Genomic DNA, 22,812 nt, shown 5'->3' on the forward strand with positions numbered 1-22,812 from the left:
TCTTATCCATTAAACATATACTGTTGGTTTCAAGTTCTCTCATCCTCCACATGACTAATTTCCTGGAGCATACACTTTTAAAGTGTATTTAGGGAAATCATTCACTTGTGTCTGACCTGTGCACAGCAAAGCAGTACCACTGCCTCTCCAAATCAGGGGCCCTCTTCCTAATACTGCAAACTAAGATTGTATTAGATATTTGGGTAGACTCTTTCTGAGCTAGATAGGTATTACTCATACATTGCAATCTCTGCTGAGCTTTTAAAATCCTGATTTTGGCATCCCACACATCCAGTATTGCTTTTAAGCTTTGTGTCATTACAGGATTAAACAAACAAACATGATTATCTATGCCTTCATCCAACCGAGTCATTGATAATAATAAACAGAACAAGGCAGTTAAAAAATAACAGTCCTGAGGCCGGGCACGGTGGCTCACACCTGTAATCTCAGCACTTTGGGAGGCCAAGGTGGGGGGATCATGAGGTCGGGAGACTGAGACCATCCTGGCTAACACGGTGAAACCCCGTCTGTACTAAAAATACAAAAAAATTAGCAGGGCCTGGTGGCAGGCGCCTGTAGTCCCAGCTACTCTGGAGGCTGAGGCAGGAGAATGGCGTGAACCCAGGAGGTGGAGCTTGCAGTGAGCCGAGATCACGCCACTGCACTCCAGCCTGGGTGACAGAGCAAGACTCTGTCTCAAAAAAAAAAAAAAAAAAAAGGACAGTCCTGAAACAGGCCACTGCCTTCTTCCACAGGTGGACACTGTACCTCATTGCCAGCAAGCTATGACCCAGCCTTTAGGCGTCAGTGTTGTCTACAAATAGATAATCACTGGAGCGTATCTGGGAAAGCAACGTCTTTGAAAGTCCAGAGAAGCTCTTTTGGAGGTGTGCCTTTGCAAATGCTGTTTGAGGGGTCCATTCTAAATTTTTGCTGGAAATAAATAGTAAGCTCACTGTTCTAAAATGTATGAAATTCATTCAAACCTTACATATTATTCATTTTAATTGGTACATGACTAACTCCAATATTGCAGCATCCCAGTTATTCTAAAAATTCCCTGAAAGACCACATATCCAAGGTATCTTACTGTTTTTTAAGCAATCAGAAAATGCATTTGTTTTTGTTTCCCATTCTTCCTTTAAAATTTATTTAGTAAAAGATGATCTTTTTCTTGCTTCTGGATGGAAATTTAGTCATAACTGGAAAATAAACCTCCAAAGTTTTGAGCCACTCTTAAATGATAGACTTTGGTGGTCACATTAAATCATGATTGTCATGTCATTAGCAATTGAAAATGATCTGTTACAAACAATAATCAAAACACAGAACCTGATTGTATGTCATATCACCTTCCCTCCTCCAGAAGAAAGACTGGGGTGGAGGTCGGGCATGACTCTGCCAGTGGCCAGGGTGGTAGAGGGGTGAGGGAGGGGATGTAAAGGAGGCAAAAGGTTTTCACCTGCCCACTAACGTCCAAAGTCAGCTCTGAGCAGTCTGGCCCTATTTGATGATTTAAGTTGACTCTTCTCACTGAGACAGCCAGGTGGGAAGGGCTCCCTGACAGAACTTCCAAGGCCTGCGCAGCATGAGGAATGTGCAGTTGGGTGAGGCTTGGGGGTTTGCACCATTTTCAGGGGAGGAGCCTTGCCCCTCCTCTCCTGGGGTGGAAACTAGAATTCAGTCTGCCAGGCGGGAAGCCAGCTAGCAGGACTCTGGCTTTGCCGAGGGCCCCTGTTTCATTTTCATCCCCTTTTCCCAATAAATTCCATTTTTTTTCTCACCCTTCAAAGTGTCTGCAAGCCTAATCTCTCATGGCCGTGTAACAAGAACCCGGCTCTTAGCTGAACTAAGGAAAAAGTTCTACAACATCACCAGCACTTGGGTGGATTCTCAGGAGACTCCCTTGCTGGGCCCCACTGGTAGTCACATCTCTTGGGGCCTCTCCTGCCGGGCACTTCTTACCTCCCTGCAGCTTCTGCCCTTTGATGGGGTGGGGTCTTACTTGTTATGAAGTGCTCATATCTCCCTACACTATGCTCCTGCAGGATAATAACACTGTCTTCCCTGAAAAAAGGTCATAGTCCTGTAGAAGTAGAGGAGGAACATACACATGGAATGTTCCTGTAACAATCCAAGCAAAATGCTTACATAAATATCACTAGCCATAGTTTACTGAGTAAAGGACAAATGAGGGCATGGAGTGGCATGGCCTATGTTAGTCAGCACAAGTTTCATAGAAGAAATGGGTTCTTATCTGCTTCTTACAGAAGGCATAGATCTAGATGTTCCACAGAAGGAAAGGGGAATGGTGTATTAAATTGGTTTCTTCTCTATCTTATAAGATCCTGTCTAGTCTTAACCTGAATTTTTCATATAGCTTGTGACTTTCTGATAAATCCTCAGCATAGCCAAAATGCTCTCATAATGTTATGCTATATTTACCTAGGGCTTTGTTCAAAGGAGCTCAGAGAATCTTATAGAAAACAAATTATCCTTGTAACATCACAGTGAAGAGTATGGGAGCATGCATTTCAAGGATATAGAAGCCAAGTGCAGCTGAGGAACTTGAGATAACAGGTCCATTAAATCGAATTGGCTGATTTTAATGATGTATAATGTAGATTAAGTTAAATCTTTATATAAACTAGTATAAGATACTGACTATAGGCTTAATATTTCACAACGATTGTTCACAGTAAGCCACAACAAAAAAAAATATTAGAAAAGAACACATAAACTTAATTGTTTGGATACGTCTTTCCTTTTTATCACCCTAAAGAAACTGATTTATTCTTCAAAAAAGGTTTCTAAACGAGAAATGCTTCTTCTAATCTTTTTCCATGACTTTGTCAACATTCAGTTTTATTCTCCATGTTCTTCACCCCTTACTTCTTAGATCCTGCTGCATGCTTCTCTTTCTTTTTGTGCTTGTGAAAATTTAAACACCAAACATGTGAGCATTATTATAGGTTCCAAAATGCATCATTCAATCTTAAGTTTCACTACACATTCTGGGATGTAAACAATAAACATTTATTCTATTATAGTCACCAATATGTGAGACTGTGAGCTAAGGTCAATAGTTCGAACATTTGAAGTTTAGAAAAATAAGCCGAACAAACAAATGAGAGAAAACTTAGTACCTAAATAGACTGGTCACTTAAAAAATAAGAATGTGAGATGGAAAACAAAGCAACCAATGATGAATGGATTCTAAATATTAAAAAAAAGAAAGCTGGCTAAAAGGTTTTGCTGAGTAAGTACCTGTAAGATATTTGTTATAAATTTCAGTTACTTTTCTCAAAGGTACTCTGCTACAAGATCTGTTATGAGGAATTTACAGAAAATCAATAACGGGAAATAGCCCAATATAACAAAATGTAATGACAGGGTGAGAGGAAAAGAGAGAAGCTAAGTACTAATCGGTAGAAGTAGTTTTAACAAATGCAGTAAACTAAGAAAACAAAAATTCTCAGGTAAACAAGACAGATGGGTTAAAAAGATTAATTTTCCAAACTATCAATAAATAGTATTTGTTGACATATAAAATGGTAATACTGCACGTATTTGGAAAATTTGTAAAGGAAATGATATTCTTGACAAACATATTTTTGGCAAAACAAACAAAAACTGCCACTCTTGGCTCCATTCAAAACAGCATAGCTGAACTCTACATGTTTCTACTTACTCACTTTTAAGCATTTAAAAAATGCACCACTGCTCAAATTTCTAATTGCCATAGATGTTCTACATACCACTCTCGAGTGTCTTCACTATTTTCTTTTACTTCTCTCCTCTGTTCCAACGTCAACCAAACAAATGTATTTACTTGATAGTAGAATATATCACTAGCTTTGCCAAAGTATTTCAATGGATGGTTCTCTCTTTTGTTGGACTGTATAACTTTTGTTTTCTTATTTATAAAATAGGTGATTTGGACATCTTTTCTAGCCCTCACTTTCAATGATTCTAGAAATTCATTTTATTCTTTCAAAAATCTCTTCTAAGTCTTTTTAAGGAAATACTCAACAATGTTATATTACCCTCACAAAGTGCAGAAGTCAGAAGAGAGAGCAGGCAGATGATCACAACAAGTCTAACCATTCTGCAACCATTCTGCATTCATTTACTAAACACCTATTACATTCCAAGAACCACTCAAGGCACTGTGATACAAGGATGAGCAAAACTAAGTCCCTGCCTCACGTATTTCACCATAGTGAACGGCAGAAAGAGAGAGGTACGACTAGGTACAACCAGAACAGTACAGTGGATAGCACTTTTGTTTATTAAGAAAGCTTCATCAGCAAGATTATCTTTGAGCAGAGATCTGAAACAAGTTGGTTACAGAAAAGATAACAATAATGTCACAATACAAATGACCAAGTTTCTTTAAACTTTCCTTGGTGTTTTACATTTTCAATACATTCAATGCATATGCTACCTTAATCACACTCTTGCTATATTAATGATGTTTTCAAAGTGTTTTCTCTGGACCTACTTCAGAATAAACTGGGATGAGTACTAAAAATGTAGATTCATTGGCTACAGGAATGTTAAGGTTGAGGCTAAACTTAGAAATCTGCATTTTAATAATGACTCTCTTGCCTCTCCATAATTTTTTTCACATCAGATTTAGAGAATCACTGCTCATAATACACATGGCAGAAATAACATGCTGAAAACATTTAAACCTACTCAGTAATTTTGAAATATACAATGCATTATTATTTATTATAGTCACCATTCTGTGCAATAGATCATTAAAGCATATTCCTCCCGTCTACTGAAACTACGGTGAGGCAATGGATTTGTTCATTACACTGATTTAAGCATCCTGTATTGTAAACATATATCAAAACCTCTCATTGTACCCCACAGATAAATACAATTATTATTTATAAATCACAAATACAATTGCTTAAAAAAAGAAATAAAGGTGCTGGAGAGGATGTGGAGAAATAGGAACACTTTTACACTGTTGGTGGGACTGTAAACTAGTTCAACCATTGTGGAAGTCAGTGTGGCCATTCCTCAGGGATCTAGAACTAGAAATACCATTTGACCCAGCCATCCCATTACTGGGTATATACCCAAAGGACTATAAATCATGCTGCTATAAAGACACATGCACACGTATGTTTATTGCGGCACTATTCACAATAGCAAAGACTTGGAACCAACCCAAATGTCCAACAACGATAGACTAGATTAAGAAAACGTGGCACATATACACCATGGAATACTATGCAGCCATAAAAAATGATGAGTTCATGTCCTTTGTAGGGACATGGATGAAACTGGAAAACATCATTCTCAGTAAACTATCGCAAGGACAAAAAACCAAACACCGCATGTTCTCACTCATAGGTGGGAATTGAACAATGAGAACTCATGGACACAGGAAGGGGAACATCACACTCCGGGGACTGTTGTGGGGTGGGGGGAGGGGGGAGGGACAGCATTAGGAGATATACCTAATGCTAAATGACGAGTTAATGGGTGCAGCAAAACAACATGGCACATGGATACATATGTAACAAACCTGCACATTGTGCACATGCACCCTAAAACCTAAAGTATAATAATAAAAATTAAAAAATAAAAAAAAGAAATAAAGTGGTTACTCTATTTTTATTCAGATTTTTGAATGCTTGGTGGTCATATGTCATAATAAACTACTAATCTTGAAACTTCAGAACTTTTTTGTACCTTTCACAGCCTCCTTGAAACAAAAATAATTGCTTTTTAGTGGAGGCAAAGCAAGTAAATAGGCAGAGCAGCTAAGGGCATGAAGAAGGGCAGTGACTTCATCATAACTATTTGAACATTTCCAGTGCTCTGAGTCAGATGTTACAGAATGAATTTTTCTGTCACATCATTCAGTGAGTTGGACATCTGATCTCCTGAGTGAATGGGAGAAAGACTCTTCAACTGACACTATACTGTCTCTCTTTAATTTCCTAATTTTAGATGGCAAGGCCTCACTTTAAAATGACCTGGATCTTGCTAAGTTTATCCTCTCTCTCTTTCCCAATGAAGATTGTTATTATTGTATATAACTACCCAAATAGATTTTGGAGATTCCTCAAGAATATTTCCAATTTTCCTAACTGGATCTGCAAAAGACTAATTCATATCTTGTTCATAATTTTTTTTCTTTTTCTTTTTCTTTTTTAATGAGAGAGTCTCACTTTGTCACCCAGGCTGGAGTGCAGTGGCTCAATCTTGGCTCACTGCAACCTCTGTCCTCCGAGTTCAAGCGATTCTTCTGCCTCCGCCTTCTGAATAGCTGGGATTACAGGCATCTGCCACTGTGCCTGGCTAATTTTTTTTTTGTATTTTTAGTAGAGATGGGGTTTCACCATCTTGGCCAGGCTGCTCTTGAACTCCTGACCTCATGATCCACCTGCCTCAGCCTCCCCATAATTTTAATGATACTTCAGAGGGACATATTCAAAAATCTCAGGAATTGCTAAGGGAAGCAAGACATTAGTAGACGTAAATTTTTCCGCAGTCAAATCTATCACAGGCCGTTAACAGTTGATCAGTAAGAAGGACCCATTTCAGGGTCACGTCTTTTAACATATGAACAGTTCTACAGTCCATTAAAGAGTAAAACACCACGCAAGGGGATGAGGCAGTGAAAAAACACAATATAAAACTCAACAGGAAGTAATCTCCTGGATGTTCTTCTCCAATATGTTCTCAAAGTTATGATAAGTACTGTTCCGTATTTTAGTATTTTAAATGATACTTAGAAGGAGCTAAGTCTGGGTCTTATGTTCAGTTTTTAAGGGATAGCTGCTGTGTATCTAAAGCCTAAAAAGACACATTGAGAATACAATACTGTACTCTTATTTGTTAGGAAGTTGGAGATGTAGATAATTGGATGGATTTTATGAGGATTCTCATCACATTGAAACTAGACAAACTAAGATGGAATGAAAAAAAATTGGCTTTTGCTAAAGCAGAATTACATGAAGGCCACTGAAGTGAGAAATGTAGAATACTATTTTTATCAGGACGAGTCCCATCCATGTTACATAGCTATTCACAGAAAGTTGGCAGCTATTTGACTGGAATACAAGGAGAGGGCACATATTTAATATCATTTCTGCTATATAGTTAGTAGCCCACATTAACCACATGACACTATTTTTACAGATGTGATGACAGCTTGCTTCTCTAATTTCTGAGATATATCACTAACCTGCATTATTTCCAGAGGAATACTTTCCACTTGTCATATGGGAAGCAATAAAAAGCAGAACTATCATCAGGACGTTTTTACATATGTATCCTTCAAAGGAAATCATTGCCTCTCCATATATGTCTCAGAATGTCCTACCTGCATGTGATTACATCATTTCCAATAACGGCTGCATAGAGTCTGGTGTACCTCTCAGCAAGCAAATGGGTCTTCTAGAGTTAAAACTGTGCAAGTATTTAATATTAATTAAAGTGGCAAATAACTTTAATAAAGAAATAAATTAATTAATTTATATAGGTACAACATATAGCCTATGTCTTTTTCTTTTACATCCAAAAGGAATATAATAATATGTCCTAATAATAATTATATGGGGTTATAGCAGAGACATGTAACACACATATGCCTTTCGACAGGTACTCACACAAACATTCCTTTTGACTTGTAACACAGCACAGTCATAGGTTCTGGGGATTAGGCTGTGGACATCTTTGGAGGAGTCACTATTCTGCTTATCACACAGGGGTTGACAAACAATAGCCCATTAGCCAAATCTGACCTGCCATCTGTTGTAAATTACTTTTTATTGAAATACAGCCACACCTGTTTGTTTATATTGTCAATGGCTGCTTTCACATTATAACTCCATAGTTCAGTGGATGTGACAGAAGCCATTATGACTCTCATGCCTGAAATTCTTTACTATCTGACTCTTAATTAAAAAGGTTTGCTGACCCCCTGCTCCAACAATAGCACAATCATACTAAAATGTTTTTAAAGAATATCAATTATGTATCATAATTAAAATAAACTAAATTTGAAACATGAGAAGGATGTCTACTCAAGAAATTTAGGCTATAAACAAAAAATATAGCCAGTGAGCAATTTCTATCTCAATTTCAGTTGTTGGAAGAGCCTTCAATCTCCTTGTCTAGTAGCATTTCAAGACTCTCCATAAAAGTTACCAAGAACTGTAAACAGACAAAATATCAGAAACCACTTCCAAATGGATAAAGCTAGGGCAGAAAAGTAATTCAAAAAGTAAAGGCATATCAAACAACCCTTTGTGAAAATTACGGATGCACACACTGAACTTTTTAAAGTTTTGCCAAGTGATTTTTAAATCCTTAGGTTATTAACCTTTATATTCATGAAAATACCTACTGATGAATGTTGGAATTTCTTTTCTTTGTTTCTCATGCTTACCTAATGCTAACAAGCATATTCGTTACAGTTGTCACTGTGTTTTCCGCTCTGATTTACAAAGGTCATAGGGTCATGGTTAATTTTCTTTAAAATTAGTTTATACACATAAAACAAATTTCTTAATTTGTTAGCTTCATGCTATTAGGATGCATGCAAATATGGCAAAGAAAACAAAACCTACAAGCACAAATTCTCCTTAGATCAATTTGAGAACTACAAACATAATTCATTTATCTCAACCCTGAAAGACAGCAGCAGTACCCTACCTACACCATTTGGAGTTGATGCCCAGAGGAAAAAAAAAATTAAAAGCCAAGATGAGACTGCAGGCTGGTATGGTCCACTCTATCTTTCCTTTTGAAATGGAACTACATAAAGACTTCATTTGGAAAAAGTATGCATTTTCAGGCTTGCAAAGTTGATAGAGCATGAGATAACTAAAATGCATTTACCTTCTTTTTCTTCTGACTCATCTTTAAAGATAAAGATGTTATTCACCTTGGAAAGTCACAGTAGGCCCAGACCTGTCAGACACAAGGGATCCTAATAGTATATGTGTTTGTGTACATAGGGATCTATTCTATTGCACTCATTGGGCCTCAAAACTTTCCTTATGCATTATAGGATCTAAAAATTTGATGAGTATAAATCTCACTCTTTAGTGATATAAAAAACAAAGTTTTGGGGGGAGAAAAAAATTTGATATTTCTTAAAAGCAATTAATTGTTATGCTTAAGCACTAAAGACCATATACCCTGACTTTATAGGTCATGACAATGAAGCCATCAGCCTGAAAAACTGAACTAAGAATAGTGTCTTACTAATTAATGACATAATCTGGTTAAAGCTGCAATTGGTTTTGCTAAACACAGTTAGGAATTGCTAGGTTCCATATTTTACTACTATTCCTATGAGTTCCCAAGAGCCTTATTATATTTAACATATTGTAAATGCTATTTGTTAAAAAGATTTCTGAGATACATTTTTAAAAGAAAATGTTAACAGGTTTTTCCTGTTAACTCACTATAACTCACTGTAACTATTAATTCCCATTCTTCCTTTCTTTTTTCACATGGCATTTTAATAAAATGTAATTTTGAAGTTATTCTTTCCTGAAAGCATAACGGATACTTTTGATACAAGAAAATAGGTGAAAGTAGACAGATTTGATATTAGAGATGTGTCATTTCCAAAAAATTTTGAAGGCAACAAAAATGGGCATGTATATGTATATACATGCATATATATAATTGTATATATTAATATATATATGTGGGTGTATATGTGTGAAGGTTGGAGGTGGGGGTGTGTGTGTGTGTGTATTAGTTGTCTCTTGTTATCCATAGGGGGTTAGTTCCAGAACACCTTTCAGATACCAAAATCCATGGATGCTCAAGTATCTTATATATATTTGCATATAACCTATGCACATTTTTTGTATACTTGAAATCATCTCTAAATTGCTTACAAGACCTAATACCATAATACAGTGTAAATACTATGTAAATCGTTTTTATACTATATTTTTACATTTGTATTATTTTTATTGTTGTTCTGTTATTTTAATTTTTTTCCAAATATTTTTGATCTGTGGTTGGCTGAATCCACAGATGCAGATACCGAGGGCCAACTGAATATATGTACATGTGCGTGTGTGTGTGTGTGTGTATATACATATGAAGCTCAGGCTTGTTCTAATAAATTTCAGTCTGCATATTTAAGATATATTTTTTCTTCACATTTCAGCTAACATTATATTTCAGAATAGACCTTTTTTGTCTTCTCTTCAATGGAAATAAACTAATCTCAGTACATAGAGTATATTTTTATAAGACTGGTAATAATATTATGATATTCAATAAATAAACCACATATTCCCTCCCTTAGTGAACAGTAATACTTCCCAAAGTAGTTCACAAAATCTAATTTTAGCAATAAAATAAATGTAAATACAATAAGCTTTAGAAATTCAAAACACTAAAGTAGAAGGGCTGTATATATTTTACAGACAACAGTGAGATGGATATTTTAAATAAAAGAGTCCAGAGCAGCCCAGAGAGGCACAGTTGTGTGGTCAGTAACTGGAGGAGCCTCTGAGGAGAGGCACGATGTGCACGGCGGGCAGATTCTAAACAAGAGCGCCTAGAGACTTTTTCTTCTCTAGCGTAATATTGTCCTCTTCCTATTCTCCTCTCCCCATCCACATTTTTGTAACAGATTTGTTTACATGTATACATATATTTTAAATATGGGCTTTCTAGAGTGGAGATGGTATTCTTGTGGGAACCTGGTCAATTCACTTACTCAAAATACTGAAAGACACAACTAATTCTAAGTGACTTGTGATAAGTATCTCATCATTCTTACATGCTGACTTCCATTGTCATTCCAGTACTAGCTGGTGCTTAATAAAATTTGTTGACTATGTTCTTTGTTTTCCATATGTAGAAAATATTTTTTGTATGTGGTTTATATCTTCTGTAAATCAGCTGACAAAATACATTTCCAGAAGATAAAAGACAGACTCAAAGCTTAAATATGTATGTTCATTTCAAATAGTTTTATTATACTCAAATAGTGAGACTATTTCAACACTATTTTTGAGACTACTCTTTTTTAATTTATCAAAAAAGCTTCCTTTAACATGTTCTTTAAGGTCTAAGTAATGATTTCATCTTTATTTATCAAAGTCTTGTGATTCATTTGCACAACTGTTCTCTGCATAAGAAACAGAGTACACATTCCGATACTGGGTCCTTTTAATTCTATAATCTGATACAGAGAATTAATATCTCTTACTACATTCTCTCAATGCTTGTAACTGTAGAAAAACAATAAAAACATACATTTTCATAAAAAATTTTGAATACACAGATACTTTATTCAAAAGCAAATGTTCAAAAGTTAAAAATGTCTCCCAGTTCTCAGTGCACTGAAGAGATGAGGGCTATACGAAGGTACGAGGAGGTAGATATGGTAGAACTAAAACACGTTCTTAAGGTTAGATAGAACTAGTATGGTCACATTTTGGCAAAAGCAGGAAAACACCTAATAGTTTAAATATTAACCATGATCTTTGACAGTTATTGCAGAGAGATTTGAAATTTTTATTAAATAATCCAGGAAGCCTGGAGCATCATAGAAAAAGTGATTCACAGGAAAGATGATAATCATTTTTCTATAAAACTAAGGCTGATTTTTTCAGGAAATCAGAAACTACACAATAGCAGAAAATACACAAGTTTTAGAGCCAAAAGAATGTGAGTATAAATTATGCTATGTCATTCACTAACTATATGAGCTTGGGAAAATGACTTAATCACTTTTTGCTTTATTTTTTTTCAATGTAAAGAAAGGTCAACTTCATAAAAACTTTGCAAGGAATAAAAATATGTACATGTAAATCATGAGATTGGCTTATTTTAATACAGGAACTATGAAAGTACAATAAGGAAGACTTTCATAGGAATCACTTTCCTTGCTCCTGCACTTCAATGATTTAAGTATTTGAAGTGAATATTTAAATAATAAGTAGACATTGAAAATTTGTATAGTGGACTGAACAAAATCTGAAGCATTTCAGCTGCAGTTGGATAGATTTAAGAATGGGTTCTTTTCATTCTGAGATGAAAGATTTTGATTTAGACAATGCGAGCACCCAGGTAGTTATAATAAGCCTCCCTGATCCTTGACTTAGTATTTCTACATGCTACCCACCCCACCCAGCACCCCTTCCTCTGAATTAATCATTCCCCTTTGCACTGTTTATAACTTTTACTGCGGCATGCAACTTAAATTTTTTCTTTCCTACCATATAGTGAGATCGAGTTTTATTTAAAGATAAAACTCACCAATTTCAAGTATATAGTTTAATGCTTTGGATAATTGTATACTACCATGTAAGCACCACCACAGTTACAGGCTCTTACTCACCTCATCTTCTCCAGTGCCTAGCACAAAGCTTGGTAAAGATGTGTGCACTGATAAATGATTTATTAACTATTATTTGGATAAATTGAAGAGAATTTTATCATGAAAAGAGCATAGAGTAACCATTCTTTGTTTCTTTATAATACATATACTCATTTGGATAAATAGAAGAGAATTTTATCATGTAAAAAGCACAGAATAATCATTCTGTTTCTTTATAATACATATACTCATAACAAGTTAATTCATTTACAACTATACAAGTCTAGAAAATGTATTCTGGTGTTATCAGTTGAAAGAACGACTGTTAAAAAGGTAATTCCACAAGCAAGTCAATGCCCAGTGGATGGTACTTACATTAGCCAAATGAGCTAGTTCTATCTCCAGAAACGAATCGGTTGTTTTGGGCTCAGGCCTTATTGTGACCACGATGATTTTGGAATTAATGACAGTATAATTTCTGCAACAGAGTAATTATAATTAAAAGGAGAAATGATTGATGAAAAGTATAAATTCCTACTGCTCAATACATTTTGGAATGGTTTCCAATAAATGCATCCAAAGCAAAAACACAAACCGTAGTGTTATTCATGGAAAGACAGATTTTACTGCTGTAAAGAAACCTTATGTGGAACAGAAAACTTAGGGAGAAAAGGCCATTTTACCATTTTAGATGCAGAAAATATGAAAAAGCAACAGCACTGACAAGCTTTTGATTACTTAAATCTGATTCACCTACAAGAGTTATGGATTGTGAATTCAAACCTTCAGACAATATTTTAACGAATATAATTCATTTATATCAAGGAAGACCTAAGAGTTTTGTTCTCTCGGAGATCAAATACTCTTATTGCAATGTGCTGTCTTGGTGCTTTTTGGATTATCCCAAAACACATTACAATAAATAATTGGAATGTGGAGTAACATTAGAGCAAATAGAGTTTAAATAGAAATAAATGCTGTTGCTAATTATTGACCATAATTTATTTCAGCAATACAGATTGACAGGCCACTGCTTGATCTCAATACTATCAATCTAAGAAAGACATTTTGCCTGAAATATCTTACCAAGATATTTCATTTACAAAGAAGTTTAAGTTATTTTAAGAAAATCATATCTATAGTTTACAAGAAATTATCTATCAATATAAACATAAAACTGAATCAACTTTTTCTAGTATATGTAGGTTTTCCCACAAAATATGTAAAATGCTGCAGATCATCTAGTATTTAGAGATTTAAAGATGATTTAATTTTACTGATAACACACTTGAGTGTTTATGTGTGAATATATCCCTGTTTGGAATTCTGAAATAATAAACCACATGCTCTTCCATTGGGCATATACTATTCTGGGGAATTCACATTAGGTATCAATGAGAAAATCATTTAATTTTTTTCCTCTTTTTTGTTTGTTGAGGTAGTATTTACAGATAAAACTCACAATTTTAAGTACATCGTTTAATTCTTTGGATAATTGTATACTACCACGTAAGCACCACCACAGTTAACATAGACAAACAATCCCTCAATCTAAACAGTTTTCTCAAGTCTCTTTGTATTTCATCCCCTACCCTTCCATGCTCCCAGGCAACCATGGACATGCTGCTGTTATAATTCTGCATTTTCTAAAATTTCATCTTAATAGAAGCATACAGCACATAGACTTTTAATTTTAACTTAATTCATTTAGCATAAAGTTTTTGAGATTCATCTGTTTTGTTTCTTTTTACAGTTGAGTAATATTCTATGGTACAAATACAGCACAATTTATTGATGTATTTATCAATTAGGTTAAAACCTTTAGAAATAATAGCTAATGATATTTGGCTATTACAAATAATTACCATACACATTTTATGTACGGATATGTATTTTCATGTCTAAGGTGAATATCTGAGAGTGGAATTCCTTGATTATGCTGTAAAGGCATGCTAAATTTTATGTTACTCCCATACTGGTTTCTAAAGTGGTTGTACAATTTAAGTCCTATAGTTCTGATACAGCGGAACCATGCCGACCTAGCTTTTTTTGAGATTTGTTTTTCTCGAATGAGATGGTTTTTGGCACAAGATTTCATCAGAAAAAAATGCAGTTATTCCGTGGTTGGAGGAATTTACTATATCTAGTGGCAGAGGAACTATACACCTATTTCGCATGGGTTAACATTTTTAAGTGCATTTCTCATGTATGCAGTAATGTCAATAGCACTTTTTTAAACACTCAGGAAGCTATTCAGCCTAAGAGTAAAGAGTAAAAAACAACAAAGCATAAATCTATTTTGTCTTTGTTAAGAGGAAGATTGTTGCAGACAGAGCAAGCTGGTTAACTGTCCTTTTTTTTTTTTTTTTTTCATTAAATGCTAAATGAGTCAATTGAAGGTACAGTACATTTTGAAGGACAGAAAACTAAGCTCTAAATGCCAAGCTTCCTTTGCCAAATTATTCTTCCATGTTTTTCTGTGAGTAAAATTGATCAGGGAACCAAGTGAGAATAGAGGAATTGACAAAGTTGAGAGGTGATCCTGGGTGGTTGATCATATTAGCACAGCTGACAGGCCTCCCAGAGAATGGTGTATACAGCTTAGAGTTAGGGGAAACATCCACCTGTCATTACCAGAGAAATTATGAACATTTCTCCCAGAGAACAATCAGTCCTGAACAAACAGATGTAAGTTCCTTTTTTGGATTTGCCTGAATATGTTTAAGTTCTGGTTTGGTTTTGCAAAACAAAAATATTGATGCTTCACTCAAATTCCATTTGTCTCTTTATCCTGGTTCTGTTTATAATCCTAGTTACCAGCTTTTAATAAAACCCAATGACTTCTAATTTTAATTATTATTAGATAATTATTATATTAGAAAGGTATCTCTATTATGTTTAAGTTCCATGAGTGGATACATTACTGGAAAACACAGATGTGGGTATTCTATAAAGAAGATTGCAATTTTGTTAAGATATTTATGAAGCTCCCTGTGTGTTTAGGAATGTGGAGACTTTGGCCCTGAATGGCTGGTCTGTAAGCAGCAAAGTAGCTACAACAAGTTGCCTTCTGCAGGGTATATTACACTGTGTTAGGTTCATCAGCTGCTCAACTGGCCTAGTGGAGAAGTTCCCCAGAGGACAGAATCAACCCTATGGCTTTTGCTGAGACAGAAGGAGAGACAGAGGGAGAGAGAGAGAGAGATAGAGACAGAGAGAGAGAGAGAAAGAGAGAGAGAGAGAATGTGTGCATGTTTTAATATATTTAGAATATATTTGAGAAGAGATATGTGTCAATTTATTCATGCATATCAGTGTGCTAATACCATTCATGTGAATCCCTGACACCTTGTGCTCCAATACAGTAACGTGCACCTACCTCTACCAAAGCATCCATCAATTCTACGCGTGTCTTTTTACATATGATAATAAGCTTAATGAGAGCAAGATTTTTATCTATCACTTATATGTCCTCACTTGTATTATTCTTTGGAACATTTTAATACTTAAAACATGTTTGAGTGTTTCGTTTAATAAGCAAATACTAAACAAAAATATCAAAATTTTAACAAGTTGATTTAAAATGTAATGCCAATATCATGGTATTAAATGCCTAATAAAGGGGAAAAAAAGCAAATGTACATTATGCAATGCCTTCCTTTTTAAAAAGTGTATAGTGTACAGAATTGTCTTTAATTTATTCCATCAATTTATTCTAATTTGCACAAGTGAATAGCTGGCTTCTGATATGCCATGTCAGGCTTTGTGATCTGCTAATGCTCCCTGGCTGGCTGCACATTTGCATTCACTGCTAGAAGAGCAGTTCTGGCAGCCAAATGGATTTCATGACTCAAATAATAAAATTATTTTCTGTCCTTGAGATTTATGCTAGCTGATATATAAAACATTTCAAAATATATAGAGTTAATCATTCAAAGGTAACCCAACTTAATCTTCACATTTTTTTGCAGTCTTAAGAAGTTTAAGGCACATGAACCATATCTTAAAGAGAGTATAAAAATGATTAAAAATACAATTCAGTTGTCTACAACAGACTCACTTTGTATATAAGGGCATCCATAGACTGAAAGTAAAAGTATGGATAAAACATCCCATGTAAAAGATAACCAAAAGAGAATGAGGTTAGCTACACTTATATCAAACAAAATAGACTTTAAGTCAAAAACTGTCTCAAGAGACAAAAAAAGACACAATATAATGATAAAAAGGTTGATTCTCTTGGGAGGTATAACAATTATAAATATATGTGCACCTAATGTCATAGCACCCAAACGTGTGAAGCAAACATTGAAATAATTGAGGAAATAAATAAATAGTAACAATATAATGGGATATTTTAATATCCCATTTTTAATAACTAGACAGATTAACTAGATAGATTACCTAGACAGAAAATTAATAAGAAAACAGATGACATGAATAACATTATAGATGAATTGGACCTAAAAGGCACATGCAGAACACTCCATACAACAACAGCAGAATACACATTCTTCTCAAAGGCAGACAAAAAACTTTCCAGGATAGATCACATGTTAAGCCACAAAACAAACCTTAACAAATTGAAGAAGAGTGAAATCTTACCAAGTATCTTTTCCGACTACAATGGAATAAAACTAGAACTCAATACTAAGAGAAACACTGAAAAATTGAGAAATATGTAGAAAGCAAACAGCATACTCTTGAACAACTGGTGGATCAAAGAAGAAATCACAAGAAGTATTAGAAAATATCACGAGACAAGTGAAAATGAAAATACAACATACCACATAACATATGTGAGGCAGCCAAAAGGTACTAAGAGGGAAGTTTATAGCAGTAAACACCTACATTAAAAAAGAAGAAAGATCTCAAATCAAAACCTGACTTTATACTTCAGAGAACTTGAAAACGAGGCATAAACTAAACCCAAAGTTAGTGAAGAAAGATAACAATAAAATGAGAGCTGAAATATACAGAATAGAAAATAGCAAACCCATGTAAAAATCAATAAAACTAAGAGTTGATTTTTGGAGAAAAAATATACAAAATTGACAAACCCTTTTTAAAAAGAGTAAGTAAAAAGAAAGAGAGAAGACTCAAATAACAAAAAACAGAAAAAAAGGAGGAGATGTCACAACTGATGGCACTGAAGTAAATAGTATCATAAGAGACAGCTATGAACAATTCATTATATGCCGACATACAAGATAACCTAAAATAAATAGACAAATTCTAAGAAAAATATAACATAACAAGACTGAATCACGCAGAAATTTTATTTCTGAATAGACCCATAACTAGTAAAGCGATTGAATCAATAATCAAAAACCTCTCAACAAAAGCCTAGGGGACCAGAAGTCTTCACTAGAGAATTCCACAATACGTTTAAAGAAGAATAAACACAACTCATTCTCAAAGTCTTCCAAAAAATTAAAGCAGAGAGCACTTTTAAACCCATTATAGGAGTCCAGTATTACATGGATACTGAAATCAGACAGATACTATATATAAAAAAAAGAAAACTACAGACAACTATCCTTAATAAATATTGATACAAAAATCCTCAACAAAATGCTAGCAAACCAAATTCAGCAGCATGTTAAAAAGTTTATATATCATGACCGAGAGATTTATTTCTGAAATGCAAAGATGTTTCCAGAAATGAGAATCAATCGGTGTAATACATCACATTTACAGAATGAAGATCAAAAACCATGACTGTCTCAATTGATTTTTAAAAAGCATGTGACAAAATTCAACACCCTTTCATGATAAAATCGCTTAATGAACCAGGAATATGAAGAAATTATCTCAACATAGCAAAGGTCTTATATGCAAAACCCACATCTAATATCACACTTTATGGTAAAACAAACAAAACAAAACAAAACAAAAAAAAACCTGAAAGTTTTTCCCCTAAGATCAGAAATAAGACAAAAATGTCCTCTCTTGCCAGTTTTATTCAACATAGTACTAGAAGTCCTACAAACAGCAATTAGGTAAGAAAAAGAAATAAAAGGCATCCAAATAGGAAAGGAAGAGGTAAAATTACATCTGTTCGTAGATGACATGACTTTATATGTAGTAAACCCTAAAGATTACACACAGACACACATTAAAAATCTTGTTATAATTAATGAACAAATTCAGTGAAGTCGCAGAATGCAAGAAAATTAACACAAAAAAATCAATTGTGTTTCCATACATTATCAATGAACAATCTAAAAGGAAATTAATAAAAGAATCCCATCTAAAAAGCATCAAAATAAATAAAATATGAGTAAACTTAAAGAGGAAAAAGAGTTATACATTGAAAACTATAAAACATTTCTGAAAAAAAATGAAGGAAGAGACAGATAAATGGAAGGAAATCCTGTGTCCATGAATTAGATGACTTAATATGGTTAAAATGTCCATATTACCCAAGGCAATCTATCTAAATGGTATTTTTGCAGAAATGGAAAAAAATATAAAATTCACATAAAATCTCAAAGAATTCTTGACAGCTGGAGCAGTCTTAAGAAAGAAAAATATTCTCTATTTTCAAGCTATATTACAAAGCTACAGTAATGATTATTTTTAAAGTATGGTACTGGTGTCAAGACAGACACATAGACCAACAGAACAGAATAGAGTGCCCAGAAATAAATCCTCATGTATATGGTCAAATGATCCTCGACAAGGGTGCTAAGGCTACACAATGGGAAAAGGATAATCTCTTCAACAAACAGTGTTGGAAAAACTGGATAACCACGTGCCTACAGCATATAAAAAACTCAAAAATGGATTAAGACGTAAACATAAGACTAGAAACTATAAAACTTTTAAAAGAAAACATAGAGAAACACATTCAAATCATTGAACTTGGAGATGACACCAAAAGTACAGGGAAGAAAAGCTAAAATAAGCAAATAGGACTTCATCAAATTAAAAAACGAAACAAAGTAACTTTTGTGCAGGAAAGAAAACAATGAGTAGAATGAAAAGGCCACCTATGAAAAGGGAGAAAATATTTGCAAACTATGTATCTGATAAGAGGTTAACATCCAGAATATATAAATAACTCCTAAACTTGACAACAAAAACCCAAACCAAATTATCCGATTAAAAAATGGGCAAAAGACTTGAATAGACATTTTTTCCAAAGAAGGTACGCAAATGGACAACAAGGACATAAAAATATGCTCTACATCACTAATCATAAGAGAAATGCAAATCAAAACTACAATGGGTTATCACCTCACACCCACTAGGACAACCATTGTTAAAAAACAAAAGACAGGCCGGGCGGGGTGGCTCATGTCTGTAATCTCAGCACTTTGAGAGGCTGAGGGTGGCAATCTCATGAGGCCAGGAGTTTGAGACCAGCCTGGCCAACATGGGGAAATCTCATCTCTATTAAAAATACAAAAATTAGCCAGGCGTGGTAGCACACATCTGTAATCTCAGCTACTTAGGAGGCTGAGGTAGGAGAACTGCTTGAACCGGAGAGGCAGAGGTTGCAGTGAGCTGAGATCTGCACCACTGCACTCCAGCCTGTGCAACAGAGTGAGACTCTGTGTCAAAAACAAAACAAAACAAAACAAAGCAAAACAAAAAAACAAAAAACAAAAAAATAACATAACAAATGTTGACAAGGATGTGAGAAAATTGGAACCCTGACGCAATGTTGGTGGGAATGTGAAATGGTGCAGCTGCTTTGGAATATGGTAGGCAGTTTCTGAAAAAAACAAATAAAAAATAATCCAATGATCTCTCTTCTGAGTATATGTCCAAAAGAATTGAAAGAAAGATCTCAAAGAGATATTTGAACACCCATGTTCGTCATGTATAATTGACAATTGCCAAGAGGTGGAAGCAAGCTGATTGTCCATCAATGGAAGAATGGATGAAGAAAATGTGGTATATACATAAACAATGAAATATTCTTCAGCTGTATAAAAAGAAAAAAAAATCTTATCATATGCTACAAGACAGATGAACCCAAAGGATATTATGCTAATTGAAATAAATCAATCACAGAAAGATGAATACTGCATGATTCCACTTACATGAGGTATTTAAAGCAGTCAAACTCAGAATCAGAAAATAGAATGGTAGTTGCTAAGGGTCAGAGGGAGTGGGAAAAGGGGAGCTGTGCTTTAATGTGTATAGTCTTAATTTTGCAAGATGAAAAGTTTCTAGAGATCTGTTACACAAGTGCATATAGTTAACATTGTACTGTACACTAAAAATAGTTATTATGGTAAATTTTATGTTTTTTTAACACAATATAAAATGTAATGCAGTTATAGAAAAAGCACCAATGGAGGAGATGGCAGAACTAATAGCACACATACAGTATTGCCAGATAAGATACAACAAAAAGATGTTATGGGTTTAATGGAAGTTAGTAAATTTACTATAGTCCTTTTTCATTTTTAGATTTATAGTTCATGTAGCTTCAAAAATGAAACTTTCATAAATGTTTTAAATGAATACACCAATTTAAATAAGACCAAAATAAAATAGACGATTTCATACAGTATGGGAATTTGGGTACTTTATCAAAATTTTAAAGCTAAATATCTTTGTTTTTAAAACTAAAATCAGCTGACAGCTGCTACAAAGTAGGATTGGGTTTACTTAAAGCTTGAAAGGAGTTAGAATTCACTGTAGGTTGCTAAGATATGTAGAATCTAGAATTTTAAAAATGCCAAGTGATCAGAGATTTACATTCACTTTTAAAATATCTGACCATACTAAATCCAGATTTCAAAAAATAATGCACTAAGTAATACCACAATATTTTATACTATAAGCTATGCCAATTTGTTATTTCCACAGATAATTTAAATTTCTAATGTTTTCATGAGAGGACATTCTAAAAAGCTACAGGACGTCACAAAACTAGAATATTCCATTGCAAAGTGAGAATTAAAAAGGAAGATTCAAAGTTTAGGTCCTAAACCTAAGGTCATGAGCTCTGGAGAGAGCTGACTGCTTCAGGTTGATTGCTTTCAGAGTGCATTGGTGAAAAGTGATTATGTCTTCAATTTTCTATTATATCCAATATTATTTTTCTATTCATTTTTAATTTTTATAGCATTAGGAATTCAAATGAGTTCCATTTCCTGAATATATAAAAATTTCAGCCTCATTTATCTTAATTAGGTTAGTGTACTTGATAAGAAATTCATGTGATTTTTGCATTACTGAAATTTGTTCCTTTCTTTAAAAATAATTTTGTAATAACTTCTGGTTTATGAAGACACTTTAGTTTTCATTCATCTGTATTTTTCTTTATTCCACTATAGTGGAATTTACATATAATTTTATTAGTTCTTTTATAATGTCTTTAATGTTAATCATTACATAAGATGCCTTTTTTACGGGACTACATTTTTCATGTCTTAACAGGATAACGACATACTGCTCACATACTCAGAACTTTCATGGCTTTCCCACAAAATTGGAAGCTGAACTTATTAAATGAATCAGATAAATAATTGTCTATAACCATTTATTGATTTCTTGACTTGAAGATATACTTGGATATACTTTTCTATTTCCTTAGAGATTATTTCCTTAAAATAAATTCTTAGAAGTAGAATTGCTATATCAATGACAAAGCACTTTTAAGTCTCTTGGTGTTGCCAAATTGGTCTCCAAAAATGCTATAAAAGTAAGTTAAAATTCTCAGAACAGTTTATGAGCTTGCCAAGAGATGGATGTTTTCTAATTCCTTGATGTGAGTGGGGTCTGTGTGTCAATATCTCACTCTCTCAAAGGACCCTCTGAACTGGGCTGGACATGCACATAAGTGGTCATGGGGGAATGGAAGGTGTGACAAACTCAAGCTTTGGTATTGACAGCCTGGGCTGGGGCCACCAGGCCAGCCCCAGTGCTCCCTGAAACTGCCCACACATAGCCACCCACTCTGGCTCTTACAAGATTTTCTGCAATGGATACAGATATACTCATGCGCTATCATAGGAGTCTATGGTTTGCATTGCTTAAAATAATAAATAGTAACAGAATAGAGGGAATGAGATATAGTAGAAGAGTCCTGGTTTTAGCAAACAAGACAAGTTGTATTATAACTCAGTTACCTAATGGACATATAATCTTACTCAGGTCACCTAAGCGATAAGGATCTCAGTTCTTTTATCTATAAAATGAGAGTTCTAGCTCACACTAAACCCTAAAAGGCCTTACAGCATTAATATCCTATGGTTCTATACATTTTTTTTTTATGGAGTCTTGCTGTGTCACCCAGGCTGGAGGACAACGGTGGGATCTCTGCTCACTGCAATCTCCACCTCTGAGGTTCGAGTGATTCTACCACCTGAGCCTCCCAAGTATCTGGGACTACAGGCATGCACCACCATGCACGGCTAATTTTTGTATTTTTAGTAAAGAAGGGGTTTCACCATGTTGGTCAGGCTGGTCTTGAATGCATGACCTCAAGTCATCCAGCCGCCTCGGCCTCC

At 34.5% G+C, this 22,812-nt stretch overlaps 1 protein-coding gene across 3 annotated transcripts in view; it reads right to left on the reverse strand.

Annotated features, from left to right (window-relative positions):
- The window catches only part of ADGRB3 (adhesion G protein-coupled receptor B3), a 753,297-nt gene that overhangs the window by 322,099 nt on the left and 408,386 nt on the right, over window positions 1-22,812 (reverse strand). For all 3 annotated transcript variants that reach the window (XM_003271086.3, XM_003271085.3, XM_030809408.1), the window contains one exon: window positions 12,713-12,815. In XM_003271086.3, the coding sequence (XP_003271134.1) occupies window positions 12,713-12,815 (103 nt within the window). The remainder of the gene's footprint in view (window positions 1-12,712; window positions 12,816-22,812) is intronic.

Source organism: Nomascus leucogenys, chromosome 3, assembly GCF_006542625.1.
Source record: "Nomascus leucogenys isolate Asia chromosome 3, Asia_NLE_v1, whole genome shotgun sequence".
NCBI lineage: Eukaryota > Metazoa > Chordata > Mammalia > Primates > Hylobatidae > Nomascus > Nomascus leucogenys.